The 22,060-nt window shown below is 33.7% G+C and overlaps 1 protein-coding gene across 1 annotated transcript in view; it reads right to left on the bottom strand.

Moving 5' to 3' along the window:
- EPHA6 (EPH receptor A6) overlaps positions 1-22,060 on the bottom strand; it is a 952,571-nt gene that overhangs the window by 514,375 nt on the left and 416,136 nt on the right. The window contains exon 5 of the mRNA XM_011927614.1: positions 11,014-11,349. Within this exon, the coding sequence (XP_011783004.1) occupies positions 11,014-11,349 (336 nt within the window). The remainder of the gene's footprint in view (positions 1-11,013; positions 11,350-22,060) is intronic.

The following is a 22,060-nucleotide window of genomic DNA, read 5'->3' as shown; positions in this document are numbered from 1 at the left end:
TGATGCCTCCAGCTTTGTTCTTTTGACTTAGGATTGTCTTGGTAATGCAGGCTCTTTTTTGGTTCCATATGAACTTTAAAGCAGTTTTTTCCAATTCTGTGAAGAAAACCACTGCTCAGTGAAATAAAAGAGGACGCAAACAAATGGAAGAACATACCATGCTCATGGATAGGAAGAATCAATATCATGAAAATGGTCATACTGCCCAAGGTAAGTTATAGATTCAATACCACCCCCATCAAGCTACCAATGACTTTCTTCACAGAAGTGAATCTCATTCTTATTTTGGAGATGAGTCTTCTCCTCTGGAACCTAACGTTTTCATAGCATTCAGTTGAGAGAATAACTGAGAGGCTTTCAGGTTATTTTCAAAACACACACACACACACACACACACACGCACACATCCCAGATGTACATCCCAGATGTATCTCTGGAAAAATTGTTAGTCTAATATACTGTCACTCCTTTGTGGCCTCTTAAAGATTTGTGAACATTCATGAAGGGCATTTCTTCATTCTACCAAAAATACAGAATTGTATAACAGTGAAAGAAGGTGGTTGGTGATGGGTGATGATAAACTTGCAAATTGGAAATAAGTAGTAATGATCTAGCTAGAATGTTATACTGATGGTCTTCCTGTCTACGAAGAGTGACAATTCAGGGGATGGTGACCTTCTATCTCCTGAAGTGCAATTTATTTTTTCTGTTTTCCTCTTAAATAAGCTAACATTTCTGCTAGTTGCAGGAAGGTTTTAGGTGAGATATTTCGGAAAGACCATCTTTAAAGAGTCAGTTGAAAGATACAAGGGGATTAAAAATATTTCTTAGAGATCTTTGAAATAGGATAAAAACAATATTTATTTGAGAAGGGAATATGTGCGTCTTGCCTCATGACTAGTAACTGAACTCTACATTCTCTTTAGGTTATTTCAAGCATGTGAAAACCATCACTTTATAATATAGGTGTAAAACTAATATGAGCTGGCAGAAATTTGGTTAATACAATTCAGAAAGTGGAAAATAATTTACTTTAGGAAATAATTTTGCACATCAGTTATAGTTTAAATATTAATTTAAGAGTGCAGTGGCTCATGCCTGTAATCCCAGCATTTGGGGAGGCTGAGGATCACGAGGCCAGGATATCGAGACCATCATGGCTAACATGGTGAAACCTCGTCTCTACTAAAAATACAAAAAATTACCCTGGCGTGGTGGCACGCGCCTATAGTCCCAGCTACTTGGGAGGTTAAGGCAAGCGAAACGCTTGAACCCAGGAGACAGAGGTTGCAGTGAGCCAAGATCGCACCATTGCACTCCAGCCTGGGTGACAGGGCAAGACTCTGCTTCAAAAACAAACAAAAAAGGAAAACACATAAATATATACACATTTAAGTTGCATTTCAAATAGCATTTGTTTACCTCTTAATACAAGTATCTCACATTTTGTAAAACAGCTAAAGAAAAACAGCAGATAAAGATTTTAAATATTCAAAACTGCTCAGTATATTAAACATTTATTCTCATAAAAATAGAATGAGAAATCTATTCCAAATTTCTAGGAATCTGTGTAATCCCTATGTAGAGCTGATCAACATATTTATGTTTATAAAAAATAATAAACTTAAAAATATCAAATTATGATACAGGGCATAACTACCAAATAGGTCAAAATATAATCTGAACAGCTCGTAGATAGACAATGGCCAAACATCCACTATTTATATAAAGAAGCCTTGAAACAGGAAGTTAAAATAGGAGGGCATCCATTCATATGAGCATTATAGAGTAAAAACTAATACATATTTAAGATATTTACTGTCAGCAGAAGATTAAATATTTTTTGCAAAAAACAAAATGAAAAAGGACATAAAGCACATTTCTATTTATATATTATAGATATATCTATCATCCTTGGAATAATATTTACTTGCTTTAATAAAAGATTATTTAGGAAATATGTAAGCTGAATTACAATATAGAAGAATGAATACAAATAATTTCAATTTCTGTCATAATTATTTTGAGGGGAAAAACACTTTTATATTTTAGAACACATCCTGAAAGTGACTAAGTATAACAATATATAGCAGAGCATAAAATTATCAATAACTGAAACCCACCCTTAGATCTATCAGAATGTCAAAATAATTAGAAGAGCATTAGTCAAATCATGGAACTCTCTTTTAATTTTTTTTCTGTTTTTAATCTTTCATTAGTAAAAGCTTTGCTCACTGCCTAACAGAATAAATGTGTGGTCAAACAACTAGGCTTTCTTTCATAAAAATAAGTAAAATGTCAACATTCACTGCCTGTCATATCACTATTTAATCATTTATTACTTCATACATATTTTAAGAGCTTGTGTACTAAGTAATATTTCAGGCAGTCAGTTCTTGAAAATGTATATTGAATCAGATATTATATATTTAATTTAGTTTTTTTTTTCACTTAGACAAACTTTCTCTTCCAAATCTTAAAGAATAAAAGACTGTTAGCGGCTCCATAGCAAGCATCATGTCTCAAACACTCACACATGCATCTTTTTTTCCCACTACATGAGAGATAGCTCAATATTTAGTGTGTCAGAATCATTGATTATATTGGTTTGCTGAGTAACGCTGAGAGGTAAATTTGAAAAACAATGATATTACCATTTTGTAAAATGTTTTCAAGGCTGGCTTCATAAATGCATGGCTTATGCAGATGCACAGCTCTCCCAGCTCTCTTTGGGTTTAATGCTCAGCTAATGCCATTGAAATTCTTAATAATTTTTATCTTTATACTCATATTTTTAAAGTGAATACAAATGGGGCAATAGAGCATGTGCTGGGAGCACGATGCCTGGGCTCTGGGATGTAGGTCCAGCCTCCCCACTACTTTACCATATCCACAGGATGTGTTCTCCCTGGCACACCCCCCAACTCTCAGCCATGCAGGCTTCCAATCCCTACCCCTGCCCTGTGATTGCTGTCATAATCTGCCTAGGTTAGGTGAATATATTGACCTCAGTGTGGGGAGGACCACATTCCTGGGTTGCCAGTTCATTTTCCCCAGTGAGGGATCTGGACATCAAGGAAAGGGTCTAGGTTGGATCTGCTAACCCTGGAGCATCGTGTGTGTGTGTGTGTGTGTGTGTGTGTGAGAGAGAGAGAGAGTGTGTGTGTGTGTAGCTGTTTCTGCTCTGCAGATTTCATGTCTTAATGCAAGCAGGTCTCTCACCCACCAAGGAGGAGATTTGAAGACCACTGGTGTTCTCCCATTGTGGGTTACAAAGGCAGCTGCAGTCCTGAAGCAGGGCCCTGGGAACCTGGGAGTGTCATCATTCTTCTGCTCAAGTACCCCTGGTACAGAGCGAGTGCTCTCTGGGCAGGCTCTATGTTTTAAGGGACCCTCTCTTTTACTTCCCGACCTTCCTGAGTCTGGCTGATACTTTTCCTGTTCTGGCCTACTTGAGACACACTTGGGAACAGGAGGTGCATGTGGGGTCAACTACAGAAAAAAGACTTGTATATTTTGATGTTTTCACATATGTTAAATGTTCTTGTATTTGCATTTAAAATGGTCATTGAGCAATATAAAGATGAATGGGAAATTTTAATGCAAATAATTTGAAATTTTACTTTTTCTTTACTTAGAGGGACATTAAATGGCAAACAAAAAACATTGTGTCAGGTGGAGAGATATAAATCACTGAAAGAAAGAGCACTGTATTTCAGTACCTTTTATGACTCTCTTTTCCTACTTTTTGAACAAAGGGTCCTGCATTTTTATTTTTCACTGGACATCATAAATTATTTATGTAGATAATTGACTGTTTTAGAATCTAAACCAAATAAATAGAAAAGTGCAGAGGAATACATGGAAGGAAAAACACTCATCTAATGATGGTCTGTGGAATTTCTGTCTGGTTAAAAGGTCAGCAATTAGTTTTTCAATCTTTGCAATTGAAATATTTTTAACTATGAAGAAATATCACATTTTTAATGATGATCAGAATAATCTGTCCACTTGGAAAATAATTTTGTTTTATTCTTACACATCAATGCTGTTTTAATCCTTAAGGATATTTACTTCAAAGAGGCTTTTAGAAAATATCACAAATGGCCAGGTGCCGTGGCTCATGCCTGGAATCTCAGTACTTTGGGAGGCCAAGGCAGGTGGAACATGAGGTTGGGAGTTCAAGATCAGCCTGACCAACATGGTGAAACTCTGTCTCTACTAAATATACAAAAAAAAAAAAAAAAATAGCTGGGGGTGGTGGCGGGCACCTGCAATCCCAGCTACTTGGGAGACTGAGGCAGAGACTTGCCTGAAGCCAGGAGACACAGGTTGCAGTGAGCCGAGATCATGCCACTCCACTCCAGCATGGGGTTTGACAAAGTGAGACTCGGTCAAAAAAAAAAAAATCACAAATAAAACCCAGTGTTAAATACTAAAAACATAATAAATCAGTTATCCAAATCATCTCATTTATTTTGTAGGCAAAGTTCAGTTAATGAAATCAAATTGGCATCCATTTTCAAACAAAGAACTATATTGAAAATGTGCCAGTTTGCCAGACATTTGCCTAACTATAAAGTAGAGCCTTATATCATATGATAGTTATAAATTATGTAGAATATGATTATGTACACACTTAATTCCAATTTATTTAAACATCTGATAATCTGGTTTAATTTTACAGGATTTAAAACATTTTACTAAAGAATCTCTATGATTGTTTTTCAATTTGTACAGATAAATGCCATTAAAATTGTTAATGTAGTAGTAGAGGCACCAAAACACCAATAAGGTCTTGTTATTTTCTGCTAAAGAAAACACTTAGTCACCTTTTCTGCAAAATGTGCAAATGAGAATTCCTCAGAGAAAACAGCTGACGACTCTAAAAGCCAACTGCTTGAAATCAAGTTTAGGATCAAACACATTTCTTTAGCAATGTATGATCACGGAGAAAAGTTGCTGTTAAAGGATGGTTTAGTGTTGATTAAAATCCTTTGTTGAATATGTTGTAGATACACAATCAGAGAATTTAGTGAACATGAAATTTAGTATACGTTAAAGAATAAACATGCCATAATACTTTCTTGTTACTTTCCAGACATATTCCTGCTTGAATTTAAGGCTTTGCCCTTTTTATATCCATTGCCTGTGGTAGTCTTCTTTTATACAGTTACAAGAGTTTCCCTTCAATTCATGATCTGCTCAAGTGTCAAGTTAGAGAGGTGTTTTTAGTTTCCTTGCATAAAGCTAACCATTTATTTTCAAATCACTTACTCTGTTTAGTTCTTCCTCATGGGACCTATCACTTCTTAACACTAAAGTATAATGTCTGTAAAAGCAGGAACACTGTTAATTATTTTTCTCTTTATTGCTATATTCCTAGAACACAGAACAGTTCCTGGCAGACACTAAACAGTCAATAAATACATTTTAATGAATTAAGCAAATGAAAAATTAACTCACACCATCTTCAATCTCTATTAATGCAGTCAGTAGAGATTTATTGTTATAGGCAATGTAAATTGAGGATATTCTTAGTGAATAATACATCATCCATGCCCTCAGGAAGCTTATATATTGGTTGGAAAGGCAAATTATTTAAAAAAAATGTATGATTATTGTCCAGTGAGACAGTGACACTGTAGTGTTTTACACAACTATCTGAGAACAGTTGTTGAATTTCTACAGCTGCTGATTGGAGCAAAGTTGCTAATCAACTCTCAGAAAACTAATTTCTAAGTCTGAGGCACTTTTCTATAGTATTAAATTACTCAAAAGATGTACATCACAAAAAGATGCTAGACTTGGAAATAATTTGGTGTTTCTTAGGAGTGTAAACAAAGTTTACAATCACCTAGATTATAATTTAATATTTGGCTGCACCATAATCATTATGTAATCATTACTAGTCATGATTTAGTAAAATTAGCTAGTTTGACATTTCTTCCATAAACAAAACATGCAGTGCACTTTTCAGGGGAGCAATACTTTTGTTGAAGATAGAAATATTTTGTACTTCAATATGTCTAGGTTTTGAATATATAATTTGCCTATGTATAAGAAATTTGGAGAAATACAAATAACACAGCATATTTCTTAAAGTCAGGGTTATTGCCTGTTTTAATAAACAAAATAAAACTTATCATGCCTCTGGCTTGTATTTCATGTATTTTTAGTAAGGAAGCATTTAAAACTTTCACATTGTTTTTTTGTTTTTTTTTTTTTTTTAACTTTGGATAGAATTGCATAGGTTTTTAAAAGAATATTTGCTGTGAGCATTTTTGAAAACACAGTGAGGACTGTCAGAGATGTTCGAAGATAAAATACGTTAAAATGCAAATATAAAGATGAAGAATGTTTACACTATCCCTAATTACTTACTCCAGCAACATGTGAAAGTTTGGCATTTGAGATAGACTGTATTTCCAAAATCCAGTGAACTGTAAACCAAACAGACATCTCAAGTTTATACATATATAGAGACTTCTGTTGATTTAAACATATTTTCAGTGTCGGTTTAATTAGTTATTCCTGCTACAGCATATACATGAAATCTGCAATCACAATGTAAGCCTAAGGTAGGCCTATACAGAATGGTCACTCAAAGGCAGAGATAGGAGTGCTGAGTGTATTTTTTAAGATGCCAATGAATTGGACAACTTGGTTCTGACAATAATTGCTTTAAAGACCCTTTAGCAAATATCAGCAGAATTGGTTTGTAATTTACCATGTCTTTCACTTTGAACATGGTCCCTAAAGGTTTTTGCACATGTGAGGATATCTACAAACACAATTTGTTTCAGGTTGACTATCCGTGATTAACGTTTTCCTCTACTGTCTAGAACCTGAATAATTACTTTTTATGGAACTACACACCTTCGTTTTCCTATCATCCACTGAAGATTAAAATCAAATGTCTTCTGCATGTCGCTTTCTTGTTTTGCTCTCTAAATGAAACACCTTTCAAGACCATTTACATAAGCTATGAAAACAGAAGGTTGCAAATATAGATCTTAGGAATTGTAGAAGTCAGTTAGTTAAGATTTATTGCAAAGATTCATTATGAAAGTCATAGTTTTAACTCTATAATCTTATTTATCAAACTAGACTTAGAATAATCAAGGAATGTTTCTCCTAACTACATCTAAGTGGTTCTAAGTGATTTCAAACTTTTTTTTACATTTGTTTAATTATAAACAGAGCAAACAATCAAGCCAGATTTGTTTAATGTGGTTTTCTTAGTATTTCTTAAATATGAGAAAAATATATATATAGTCAACTACATGATAGAAAAGGCAAACCAAGGCCAATTTATTTCATCTCTACCTTCAGGTTTCACAATACGCACACATAACAGTAGGATAAAATAATGAATCTAACTGTCTATATTTTTTGGTCTCTAATATTTTCTCCATACTCATGTAAGTATGACCTCAAGAGCAATGTTATTAGTCTGACTTCTTTTCCCTATTTATGGCCCTGGAAAGATTCCAGTGTCTTCTGACAGGTGGCTGATTCTTTAACTTGTTTCAGCTATTTGCAGATACCCATTAATTTTTCCAAACTTTAGATGAACTCTTTAGCTCCTTCCCCAAATCCTGCTGTACTTCTATGATGCGCTATCTTATATATGATCAGCCTCTAATTCCTCCATTATCCAACTTTTGCTTGGTTCCTTCTACTCAGAATTATTTCCCTTATTCCAGCCTCATTTTACTTAATCACTTTCTATTCATCCCTCAGAACAGAACCTAATTTAAATGTTACTTCCTCAGTAAGATGCCCCCCCCCCACCTTATCCTCCAGATTTGGAGAACATATGCTTTCAGAGCACCCTAGGCTTCTCCTTAGCAGTACTTACTAGAGTACTAACTACGTATTTGTGAAATTACCTGCTTATTAACTGTCTCCCACCATACTTTAAAGTACATAAGGGCTCACTATCATACACAAGGAATACACTAAAAACATGTTAAATAAATTGAAAGTTTATGAATAACACTTATCACTTTTGCGTTTTTGTATAAAAACAATATGCAACCTATAGAGAAGGTAAACTATTTTACTCTTGTCCTCTCAGTCCAATGAAATTGTAATGTGTTATCAGATAATCTTTGCAATTGCCTCTTAAATCAGTTAAAAGAGAATTCCCAAAGATACTCCAAGTGGAGTGATGGCAAATTATTTCCTGTATTTGAAGCAATACAATTATTTCATTTAAAGCTGGAACAAAATGGCATCAGTTTGAAGTTTGTTCGGAAACATTAAGTTTCTATAAATTCTTTTTAAACTCAACACTACACTCTGACTCCTTTGGATACGGAAAGGATATCTGATAGATCCACAGATTGAATTGGTTCATAACACTACCCTTACCTGGAGTATCTGCACTTTCACTGATGTGATTCTCTAACTTCAGAATTTCAGGCACAAGAAGAGGGGGCCTTCTTGGTATCTCTCAAAATTATGACATGAAGGCAGAAGCTAATATTTAAGTCTGGTCATAATATTTTATTAGTATATACATGACAATATTTTAGTTGGTTTAGGACCTTTATGTACTTTCAAATAAAATAGAAATATACTTTGATTATTTTACTATTTATATGTAAAACAAAATCAAATTAAATTAACAATAATCCTTTCTTAATATTCAACAAAGATAAATTATTGGAACAAATTGCTTAATGATATTATCCTTTCAGAATATATAGTTTCAATATATGTGTACCATCTCTTATTTTATGTTTGATATGTATCTTTTTTTCATAAGCAACACACTTTTAATGAACTATCCCATTTTAAAAGTGAAACACAACTTATATTTTATCCTTTTGATAAGCAGAGATGTGAACTAAATATACTCTTTTGTAATCCTAGAATGAAAGGCTGCTGTATGTATGAAATTATGTAAGCATATTTACTTTATTTAAAGTGACATATTAGTTTTGTCCAGAAATTAAATTTTTTTCCCTATAGCTAAAAATTGTTGTACTAGATTGTATTTTTTGATAAGGCTGCAGCAATAAAAACCTTAGAAATCATCTGCTAAAGCAGAGAGGAACAGAAAACTCTCATCTACTTTATGTTGAAGCTATGTTTGACAAGATTTCGTTGATACAAAAGGAAAGAGGAAAAGAAAAGAGAATAGGAATTCTATTTCGAATAACCATAAAGCAAATTCTACGATGTGGAACTATTTGCTAAATGAAGAGGAAAATTACATAGTAAATACAAAGACTATTAGTGTACAATATTATATGGCTTTGCTTTATTTATTAGAGGCATTTCTGAAGATTATCAGATAAGTGAATTTATGTATAATATCTGGGAACACTAGGAAATTGACATTGGTTCAATCCACAGGATGTGTGTGTGTGTGTGTCTGTGTGTGTGTGTGTGTACGCACATGACATTTATCATATACATGTCAATTTATCACATACGTAGCGTCAGGTAACTATCACCATAATCAAGATATACAGCTATCATCACAGTCCTCCCTCCATCTACCACTTCTTAGCCACACTGCCCTCTTACAAATCTCTAAGCCCTGACAACCACTAACCTGTTTTCCATATCTATAATTACATTATATCAAGAATATTATATGAGTGGAATCATACAGAATGCATCCTTTTGAAATACGCTTTTCACTCTGCATAGTGCCATTGAGGTTTATTCAAGTTGTGTGTATCAATACTTTGTTCATTTTTATTGCTGAGTATTATTCCAACACATTCAAATCAATGTATTTTATTTTAAATATCACCATATGCTGCCTTTGTGTATATTATGCTGAATTGTCTTTCTACATATTCATATGTTGAAGTCACAACACCTAGGACCTCAGAATGAGATTGCATTTAGAATTGGGGTCTTTAAAGAGTAATCAAGGTAAAATGAGATCATATGAGTGGGTCCTAATTTAATATGACTAATGTCCTTATAAGAAGAGACGATTAGGAGATTAGATATAAAGAGGACAGACCTTGTGAAAACAAGGGAAAAGATGGCTACCTACAAACCAAGGACACAGGCCTCAGAATGAAATCAACAATGCTGACAACTTGATTCTTCTAGTCTGCAAAGCTATGAGAAAATAAATTGTCTGTTGCTTAAGCCACATAGCCTGTCTTATTTGTTAGGGCTACCTTAGCAAACAAATCCAGTGTATAAGAATAGTTTTATCTTTATAAATTTTTCTCATATATGTGTTCATTTACAATATTTTCTACCATAAGGCAATAACTTGTGTGCCCATATAATTTATGAACACTTCTCAAAAGGAGTTTATAAAAATCTCTGAAGCTTTTCCTGTTTCCTGGTATGCAATATAATGATGTTATGAAGGAATTAAAGAGAGCATATACTTGTAAAAATCATAGGAGTGTTTGCACCTGACCATATTATAGTAAACATCTATGATGTTATAAAGAGAACATTTAGCTGAATTCATCAGAGTTCTGAACAGTTTAACTACTTTTCACAAACCTCACAGAGATGATAACATTTGAACACATTTCTAAATTTGTCTGCTACTTAGAGTGGATCACAATTACATACACTGGCTGGAATGCTTTCGTAATATAGACATGAATTATAATTTTAAAACTTCTTACTATTTGCTTTTGACATGAAAAAAGAATGGCAGCATAAGTGGGGCAATTGAAATTCAATTCATTTAATAACATTTTATTGATTTCTGACTTCTATTGGTAAGTAATATGGACTTACTCATTAAGATATATTGTTATATGATTATATAAAATATATGAGTACATAAACATTGAGGGAAGTATTTCATCTTATTATTCATACTACTGTGAAGTAATATAAAAATATCTTTCTGAATTTTAGGAAAGAACAAGAACAACAACCAGTGCGTTACCTCTGCAGTGTATAATGTATATGACTGCATTGCACCTGCAGTAAATATAGGCCCTCATGGGATATTATGCATCAAAAGAAATTATGGGTGTGTTTTGAGAGAACAGCAGTGGGACTTACCATCTTGATCCGTGGTCACTGTAATAGCTGTGAATGGCTTGGGAGAAAAACTCAACTCAGAAACTCCATTCATTGCTTCTATTTCAAAGGTGTAATTCACGTGAGACACAAAGTCAAGTACTATCACGGAATTGTTGATCAGGCCTGTATGTCTTGGGATGAAGCGGAGTCCTCCACCACAGTCCTCACACTGGCTGGTGTCTAAGCCACATTTCTTACAGATTACACTGTATGTGAGATCTTTTCTCCCTCCTGTGTCACTTGGTGGGCTCCATTCCAAAATAAGGGCTGTTTCATTGATGTTAAAAACCACATTCCTAGGAGCTGAAGGTGGCCCTAGAGAAAAGCAATTAAAAAACAAATGTACATGTATAGGACAATGAATTATGGTGCTAAAATGAAAACTTCATCAATAAACACTTGTTTCTCTTTTATGTTAGTTTGAACTATTTCTCTAATGGGATCTATAATGATCATATGGTTAAAATAGCTCATTGGGTCTAGTAAGGAAGGAGTCTTGAGGAGTGAAGATCTATATCCTAAATTTTTAGAGCATGAATTTCAATATTTAATATAAAAATCAGGATATCTGTAAAACATATGGTAATTATACTTTTTAAACTTGACTGAAAATATATAATAAAATTATTTTAAATTATGTGATAGCTTTAATTACATTTTATTAGTTATATTACCATTTTTAAAATTTGAAAAAATAGTAATATACAGATACAAAACACATTGTGGTAAGTTTTTCAGTCTTCATTCTATAATTGGTATGTAGATAAAATCCCCATTCATCACTTCTGAAAATCACTAAAAATCCACTTTCCAAAGGTTGAGATTAAATGAACATAAAATTAGGGTGAACAGATGATTTGGAAAAAGGGAAAAGGAAATTAAAATTGAAGGTAACAAAAAACCTTTTATTAAGTCCTTGTCAATTTGATGGGATAAAAGCATTATATGAAAGGGATAAAAGGGCGTCATGGACAAGAAATGATGGCAAGACTTTCATTTAGATTAAGTTTACTAAACACAAGTAAGTGTGTCCTTTAAACTAAGTGTGGCCCTGAAAGAGACCCACAACATTCTCCTATTTGTCATAAAGACCTAGAAAACCAAGTCAGTCCTAAGGAGGGTATGAGCATCTTCTTCTTATTTACCACAAAGATCACACTGCATAGAGTGCTTGATAGCCTTTAATTGTTCCAGCCTTTCCTTAAAATTGTGTGAATAATCCTATACACTTATCTGAGTCCTTCAAGCCTCAGTTTTATACTGTCTTCTCGGTGCCAGACACTGCGCTAAGTACTATATATGAAAAACCACAGAATCCATATGCTGTGAGAGGCTATACTTATGAGAGATATTTAGAAAAATAATACATTGTATAAATGACTGGGGAAACAACATTCATGCCATATTTTAGAGGGCTTCATTTTTTAAAAATCTAAACCCATTCTCTAATTTCTGTTACCAAGAAAATCTACTTAGAAAGTGGAAAGGAATGTCTCCCTAACATTCCCTCTGAGAAATAAATTCAAGTTTTGATGTAGGCTCCTTTTGGATTTCAAGCTACGGACATTCATTCATTAAATATTTTATTTAGTGTCTACTATGTGGCAGATACTGTACTAGATCTTGGGCTTACAGAGATAAGACATGGTAGACATTATTCCTTCTTTCTTGTTATTTACATTTTAGTGGAGTGACTAGATATATGTAAACAGATGACTAAAATTAAAATCATAATGTGTGCAATTACAAAAATTAGAAGGACAGGTGTTGAAATAAAAGCCCTCAGGGGAACCCTTGTTTTAGGTAACATTCTGAGAAAGCCTCATAGAGACGGTGAGGAGAATATGCAGAGGGGTGAGAAAAATATTAGGAATAGAAAGTATGCCATTCTTGTTCAGAAAGATCTTGAAATAACCATGTAACTGGCAGAAAGTCACTGTGGCTAGACTGCAGAGGGAGAATGCATGAAGTAAGTTTTAAGGAACAGGAAGAGGCTAGATAGTGCAAGACTGCTAGGCTCCTTGGAATGAGTCTGGATAGTTTTCTATGTACAATAGGAAGGGACCTCAGTTACCTATAGGTATATCACCTAGAAATGCAATGAATCATTTTTTTGAAAGGTTGCTGGGTGCCTTGCTTTATGCCATTTCATGTTCCATAGGGTTTACAGAAATGTCTACCTTCAGAAAGGCAAACATGAAGGGGATTATATACTAGAGAACAGGGATAAATGTAACTTTTTACCTCCAACCTAGACTTATGTCTAGGAGATAAAGATTCATTATCATAATAATGTTTTCCTACAGAATGACATATTCATGTTGTTGGTCTTTTCTCTTATTTATAATGGAAAACATGAATTATTATTCACTTATATTTTCATTCTAGGAAGAATGTTATCAATTATGTTATGGGTGTCTACAAGTATATAACTGTCCGCCTGGAGACACTTAAAAAAAAAAAAACAAAAAAACAAGAAGGCTGACACCCTTCTTACTCAAGGGTCCTCATACCAATTTGTATGATGATTAAATAGCTTTTTAATTGCTGTTAAATTATGCCAGCTAAACTGTGATTTCATGCAAATATTAAGCTGTAATGATATGCAGTGAATCATTTTACTAAGATTTAGAACTTGGAACAAAGAGAGACAATTAATTCTAATCCTCAGATTCAACTAAATTACGTGTCACTGGGCTTTTATGAATGTGGCCTGATTGCTTTGTTATCCTTTATAAATTATACAAAGATTACGTGACACATTTAAAAAATAACGTGGCAGCAATAACACTTTTGGAGACATCTGTATTGAAAACTCTCAGGTATTTACTTATGTAGATTTTATTTCTTTAAAAGAAACAAGTAATTCACATAGAAAGAAAGCAATCTCCAGTCCTCACCCTCCAGACTAACTTCATAAGAAAAAGGCAATTATTCTCATTTGAAACTAGCTGTTTTTCAAGTCCATCATATAGTCCATCATATAAAAAAACTACCTAAATTGTACAATTTTTCCACTAGTTTTTTAAACAGGAAACACTTTTCTTTTGCTTCAATTTGAATTTCTAGTTTACAATTTTAAAGAATAAAGGAACAGTGTTCTACCAGTAAAACTCATGAGATGCTTATAGCAAGGCTGTCGCTCCCTTACCAGAAAAACATCTGTCCCGGTAGGTTCCAATTTTCCCCTTAGAGTAGCAGAGGCCAGGTGTGCTATGATTTTTGTTTTGTTTTATTTATTTAAGTTGTTAATGTAAATTGTTTTTAAACATAACTGTGTTTCTCAAAACATGTCCTATGCAATATTTCTAGTCCCACGAAATATCACACAAAAATCAGTTTGTTGCTCAAATAAGACTCTTGGTGGACTGATGCTGAAACAAAATGAACCCTATTTGCTTCACTTTGTTGAATCCAACATTTCTCAAAAATTTGTTCACAGAATCTTATTTTTCCAAGGAGCATCTAGAGCAATACTAGCATTCTGCAGAACACACTTAAATAAAGGCTGACACAGAAGAAGAACAAGCTGAACGGCCATATTTCAGTTATTGCATCAACTGGTAGAGCTTTATGTTTCATATTTATAATCCTAAAAATATGTTAAACCCATAAACAAACAGTGGGATTTTTCATACGGGCTGAAGAGTGACTATTTACCAATTAATTCAATAGCTAGTTATAGTTTGCAGAGGGACTTTTTAAAATCTTAAGAATAATAAAAATTTCACTGAAATATCTGAAGATACCAAGTCATGAAAGACAACTGTCTATTAAATTATATTTAATCAGTTCTTAAGTTACTACCTTTGTTAATTTAATGACTGCCAAGAATGTAGTAGTATGGTTTATTAACAGAAAACAAATTTACTCATATTTCTTAGTTTACAAATGAGAGAAAAATAGTTCTATGCTAATCTGGGTCAAGGACAAGATTAAAAGAACACATTGAACCATTTAAAGATGCTTAGGTAAATGCTTTTACGTATCAGTGAGACTGTAGAATTAACTACAGAAAAATAAGTAAATAGGTAGATATGAAAAAGCATATCTCCAGGCATTAATATTGCACTGAAAATATAAGTTGTCAGCTCTCTCTATATATATACGGAATTTTAAACTTTAAAAGTCATTTCATCCTTTGTATCTTTTCATTTTATCTTTAATCTACATATTGCTAATCTCATCTCTGTCCTACATAATCTTTAAAAAATGTATTTAATAGGAGCATCTGTAAATAGAATTTCATATTTTCTTTCTCTAAATCACTTCTTTCTCTATCTATAGATTTTGCTTATTAAATATTTTCTATTTGGAAATGAATGGCAATCACAAAATTGGAGCTCCAACCTCAGCACAGGAAGGAACCATATCAGTATATTCAGAAGAAGAAATGAGGTTCAGAAAAGGACAATAATTACATTAAGGGAATGCAGTTCATTAGTGGTAGAATGACACCTAGTATTTATCTGTTTAGATTTTTTTAAAACTCTATTACGTCATATTCAGCCTATAGATAGAAAATCTGACAAACAAATATGAAAACGTACAGTTGACCCTTGAACAACATGGATTTTGAACTGAATGGGTCTACTTATGTTGTGGAATGTTTTTCAATAAAAGTTAAACCAAGTGTGCCTGCTTCTCCTGCCTCTCCTTTCACCTCTTCCACTTTTTCTGCCTCTGCCACCCCAGAGACAGAAAGAGCAAGGCCTTCTTCCTCTCCTCCTCCTCAGCTTACACAACCTGAAGACAATGAGGGCGAAGACCTTCAGCATGATCCACTTTCACTTAATAAACAGTAAATACATTTTATCTTCCTTTATGATTTTCTTAATAACATTTTCTTTTCTCTTGCTTACTTTATTGAAATAATACAATATATAATATATACATAACATATAAAATGTATTAATCAACTGTTTATATTCTCATTACACTTTCTGGTCAACAGTAGACTATTAGTAGGTAAGTTTGGGGTGAGACAAAAGTTAGATGCAGGTTTGCAACGGTAAGTAGGGAGTGGGTTGGTGCCCCAACCCTCATGTTGTTCAAGGGTCCACTGTATTTTTATACACTTTTTTGTTTTCAAAGTATTGTCAAATACACATTTTCAAAACATACAAATTAGTAACTGATTATTGCCTTCCTATAAAAGACTCCCTTAAATAATGCTCTTAGAGGGTTTAAATAATTTTATATACAGAAGAGTTACTGAAACTTAAGTTTTCAAAGTAAATATTACTCAAAATTCAGGAGTATGCACACTTCAAATCTTTTGCATTCCATATAGCAAAATGGATTGCTTCTGATTATCTTTGATATGATTGAACCTACTTTCAGTAATTAAATTGATGCCTAAAACAAAACTTGCTATGTATTAATGTTTTCATAGTCCCATCAATCAGGAGTTAGATAACTTTTAGAAGTTATTTTATTTTTAAAATTAATAGTTAAAGAAAACAAACAAAAAATCTAATAGATCAAATACCATTCATTTCCAGAATAAAACCTAAACTTCTCAGCTTTGTCTATATCTTCATATCACGCCCCCATCCATTCTTTAGCCTCTTGCTCCCTTTTGCTGCATCTCAGTGCCTTTGTACATACTGCTCCTGAATTGCCTTTACCTCCTTTTGCTCTCTGAAAACTTCCTACTCACCCTTCATAATCTGATTTAGTTGTTACCTCCTTTGTGATAACTCCTTGCTATCCTCTGTCAGAGCTGATCATGTTTATACCTGGTAAGCATGTATTGAAAAATATATAGCTAACTGTAAAGGGTATACTTAATATTTCACACAATTTGTTTCACTCAATCATCACAATAACCCTGTAAAATGGTTATTAATATCCCCATGTTATAGAAGATATGATTGACACTTAGCAAATAATGCACATATTACACTGAAGTATTTGTTTTCATAGGCACAAGTCTGCTAATCTAGCTTGAACTAAAGGTAACATGCTTTAACCAAAGAAATGAATGCAATGCATGGTTTTGTGCACTTCTCTAAGAATTACATTTCACACAGTACAAATTTTGACAAGTATTGTAAAGCAGATAATTCAAGGTTATAATTTTTATAAAAGCCCAGTGCTAGTAAGAACAGATCTATATTACATGAAAATTATTTGAAGTAGAAGGGAATGTTTATATTACAAAAACTGAGATTAACTAATAAAGAGCCATAAGAGAATAAGGTGCCACCATCTCTTTACCCATTAGGAGAGAATAAAAATTTATCAAAATACAGTTCTCTAGACACTTGAAAACGTGAAAAGTAAGCATTTGCATCTTCAAGTTTCTATGCCATACAGCATGTACATAATTTTAGCTTGGGAAATTTCCAAAATGGTAGCTATCAACTATCCTTATTAATGCAGGAAGAAAACTTCAATATTAGTCCATAGAAAAACTAATTATAATAATTACAGAAATGCATTATAAATATGCAGATCAATAGTCAAAGTAAACATAATCACATGAATGAGAAAAAGAGCACTTAAATATAAACAAAATAATGAGGACCTGGTCTTAGATTTTTTTAGTTAAACATTATCCAGTTTCCCTAATACCATGGAAAAAATCATGCGTACTGACGTATGGCCTTTTTCATGTTTGAGTCAATTACCTTGAGACAAGCAACCATTAGAAATGGAAAGAGAAATATGAAGAGTCCAAGCACTGTCATAATTTCAGAGGGAAAAGCAAAGCAATGAATGAATAAATTTAAGCAAATTAATAAACTTTCCTCAAAATGCATAACATTGTAGCAATAATTATGGATGTTCTGCTTCAAATTATGAATGATTCCTTAGTAATGATCTGTTTTGTACAAACAGATGATATTGAGTGCGACAATTCTTTCTGAGTTTCAACTGAAGAGGTCAGGAATAAAGTCACACTGACAACTAGTGGTAACTCGATTCTCCAATATCGGCAGAATGGCCACTTAGTAATTCTTCTTACAGAGAAAACTCTCCGAGATTATTTGATAAAAGAAGCTCTGCTGAAATATAAATTAAAGTATATGTGTTTAGGTAACTCCATCAAACTCAAGTGGTATCTATCATTAATCTATAATTGGGGAAACGGGAATTCATTACATATAGGTGTCTATTCAGTAGTGTAAGGGTCATTTTAATTTTAAAAATACAGCATTGCAATACACGAAGTGAATATTTAAGTAATTTTTATGATAAGTCAAGTCTAAAATATAACAGCTTACTTGAGGTTTAAAAAAAAACAAAATTATCATTGCAATTTCTCCCTTTCTAGGCTCTGCAAAGTTGTGAATGCTACATTGTCTGTACAATGAGTCACCTAAACAATCAGCTGTACTTTTGAATTTCAGTTGTGAGATGGAAAAGCAAGGGGGCCAAAATGGTTTTCTTCATGCAAAACTGACATTCAAGAAAAAGAGAAAAAAAAATAAAGAGATGGCGGGGGAAGAAGAGATAACAAGCAGAATAGGGATACTTGGATTGTCAGCATCCTGAGCATCCCCAGGAGGGATGTGGCTAGAGCAACTGAAAAGAGGAAAGAATACTTCTCCAACTACATCTCAACCACTACTTGCTCTAAGCAGAGTAAGAGTGAGAGAATAATAATTTTCTCAAGTGGCCAATTATTCCAGCACTAAAGAAACCATGCTTTACACCATTAGCCTTAGAGCAAATGTAAATTCAAGTTTTATGCTTTCTTCCCAATCATTGTCACTGTATACCAAATACAAAGACTTGATATTTGCCTGTGTATTAAGAAGGATGTTGTAGCAAAATGTTTTCCTTGTAGGTATTGTTTGATTGCATATTTAGATGATCAAAACAACACAAAACAAAATCCTAAGGGTATGCATTAGAATTACCCATGTGTATGACTTACATTTTATGTTTGAACTTTTCTAAGTAGGTAACATAAATGTTTGTTAAGTGTGTTAATCTGCCAGCACCTGTTCAACAGTTTTAAAAGACAACTTCTCTATTGATTTAAATACATGAAAGCCATCAAAGTAAAAGTGCTAAGACCATGGGATTTTGCTTTTTCAAAATCTCACTCAGCCACCTATTAGACTCTTACTTCATTCCTCTCCATCGCCTCCTACTCTGTTTTCTACTTGACAAGTACTTTTAAAATAACTCTTATTTGCCTACTTTGTTTCTCCAACCTCAGTGACTCTTTTTCCCTTTTGGCCTGGAAAAGCCTTGGACAGTTATCCTGATAATAGACTTCTTGGCAGATAGCAGGATCTCCTGTACTCCAAATGGCAACCAGAGGCAGCCCTAACTGATCAAGAACTGATAGTGTGGAGTGTCCTCCACAGCTCATTCTTTAAAGTACAGGGCATACATGAAGGAGTCACCTGAGAAAGAAAGTTAAGAGGATATGAAATAGATTCAAATATTAGATAAAACATTCAGCATTTCTTTTTAAATTTCTTATTCCTAATTTTTAAAATATATTTTTCAGTTTCTACAAAAGAAACACAATGAATTTTTACAAAGAAAACAACAACGACAACAACAAAAAGAAGAACAAGGAAGCCCAAACCTGCAGGTATGTAGCTGGTATAACTGGAATAACTGGATTAAGATCCAGACTGTTTGAGAAATCCTGGTAAAGTTAAAGTTGGTTAGGCAGACAGACCAAGCCAGGACCCTGGATGTCCTTATATTGACTTATAATTTTGTCAAAGAAGGGTTGTAGATGTGAAAGGCTATAAGCAGCAGTGGGGATATGATTCCTGTCTTCTCAGGAAGTATTTTCAAAGAATGATATAATCTATAAAAAAGAAAGCACAATGACATTAAAAAAGAGTAACTGCGAAGAATTTTATTTGGAGGGGGCAGTCAGGAAATGCCTGTCCCAAAAGCTGGTATTTGATCCTGAATAGCAAAAATAAAACTTAAGGAAGGAGACCTAAAAGGGAAAGCAATTCAAGTAGAGGAAACTGCTGGCACTGACAATGAAAACAAGTTCAGCATCTTTGAAGTCCAGGAGTTTGGTGATCAAGGGGAGTATGCTATAACACAAGGTCAGAGATGCGGGCAGGTTTCCATAGGACACGCAGGTCATCAGATCCCACAATCAGTTGTCTAGAAGACTTTGAACCTCAGTAGAGAAGACTGAGATATGGATAAAAATATGGGCATCATCTATCTACAGGAGGCATTTGAAATTATGGGAGACAAGGAGAACATATGAAAAGATAAAAGGACAACACAAAGAACATGGAAGAAATTAACATTTAACAGGTGGGTAAAAGAAGAAAAATCATAAATGGTGATAAACAAAATGATCAGAAAATTAGGAGGATGAAACGGAGATTGCAATGTCTTAGATTAAAAGGGAACAGGGAGTTGCAAGAAAAAGAGAATGATCAACAGAGATAAGTGTCATGAATAACAGGACAAAAAATGTTTCTAATACAAAATGTCAATGAAGATCATTGGTGAATTTTTCTTATGCAGTTTATTAGAAGTAGTAGAAACAAAATCTACTTGCAGTAGAGTGAATGGGAACATCTAAATGCAACAGAGTAAAGAGCAAATTAAAAGTAAAAAGTAGACATAGTCAATGACAACTATTTTTCCAAGGTATTTGCTTTAGAGGAGAGAAAAATTGGACTGGGAGCATTTTTTAATAATAGAAATTTGAATATATACTATAGGTTCTGAGGAAGGAGTTAGTAGAAACAAAAAGTCAGGAGAGGAGATAAACAAGAACAGCCAGGCCCGACAGAAAACTTAAAGATCAGATCACCCTCCAACAACTGGAAGGATTAGTTTTGAATGTGAGACATAATTTTCTTTAGACTGTAGCCATTTGAGACACCTAATAATCTTCATGTGAATAAACTGGGATTATGAAATAAAAAGACATCATCTCTATAAACCCAAAGAAATTTATAAAACTCTTAATGGTAAAATCTCATGCTGTGTTGTACTAGAAAAGTTTTAGGTTTGTTGTTGTTTTGAGAAAAGTACTAAGGAACTGGGCTTCTTAGCATCTTTAAAATCTTATTATTTATATGATTACCTCCTATACCTATCTATGAAATTTTCACCTACTAGGCTTTACTGGCCAAATATTTTGGTTACTCATTTCCACAATTTCAGTTCTTCATTTTTTAATCATACATTCAAAATGGTTTCATCACACACTTGAATTTTACTTTTCTCTCTACCCCTGAAACCAAAAAATGCTTCCTTTTAAATCCCTAGAAGGTTCTCTGAAAGCACCGTTTTAAATGTTAAGATTGACCAAACACCAGAGAGTGATGGGAATGACTGATGATCTAAATTCCAACCCTTAGATAATACACCATAAGAATAAAGGAAATACATAATGGCAAATTCATAGAAATACAATACGTAGCATGGAGAGAATATATATCTATTAAAATATTGCTAATGTTTGTGGTTAATGAAAAACAGGAAAGGTTGACTGCTTGTTCAGTTCAATTCCTGGCCCCAAAAGTTCTATATCTTGCTGCACTTACCATGAACCTCTTAAGTGTAATTGTTCAACAACCTCTTAACTTGTCATTTTTCTGATCTTCTTCCCCAACAATCTCATCTTTTAAGTTTTAGAAGACACAATGTTTTGAAGTTTATGGTACTTGCTTTTTTTTGCATATATTGTAATAACTGCTAGGGTCACTCCGTACTAGTCAAAGTATGATTCAGACTACTTCAGGGATATTGCTAGAGTAGGCAGACATGAACAGGGCAGGAGAGGGCCCTCCACCCCAGGAATGTCAGGCAAGACCAGGTGACGGTCCAGTGGCTGTTAAACTATCTTTTGAAAATAATAATTGGCGGCAGTTGGTGCCAGGGAACAGCCGTTTCCCAACAGATAGAAAACACCTGAAGCTGGTGATCAGGCGCTTACCAATAAGATCTCAGGAATTGGGCAAGTGGGCTCAAGCATGCGCATAAGACGCAAAATTGCAGAGTTTGACTGGTATATGACCTTCCCCTAGGAACACTCAGTAAGAAAAAATGCCTCCAGTGAGCATGT

The sequence above is a fragment of the Colobus angolensis genome, unplaced genomic scaffold (assembly GCF_000951035.1).
Source record: "Colobus angolensis palliatus isolate OR3802 unplaced genomic scaffold, Cang.pa_1.0 Scaffold73, whole genome shotgun sequence".
Lineage (NCBI taxonomy): Eukaryota > Metazoa > Chordata > Mammalia > Primates > Cercopithecidae > Colobus > Colobus angolensis.
This window is presented reverse-complemented; position numbering and strand designations above follow the sequence as displayed.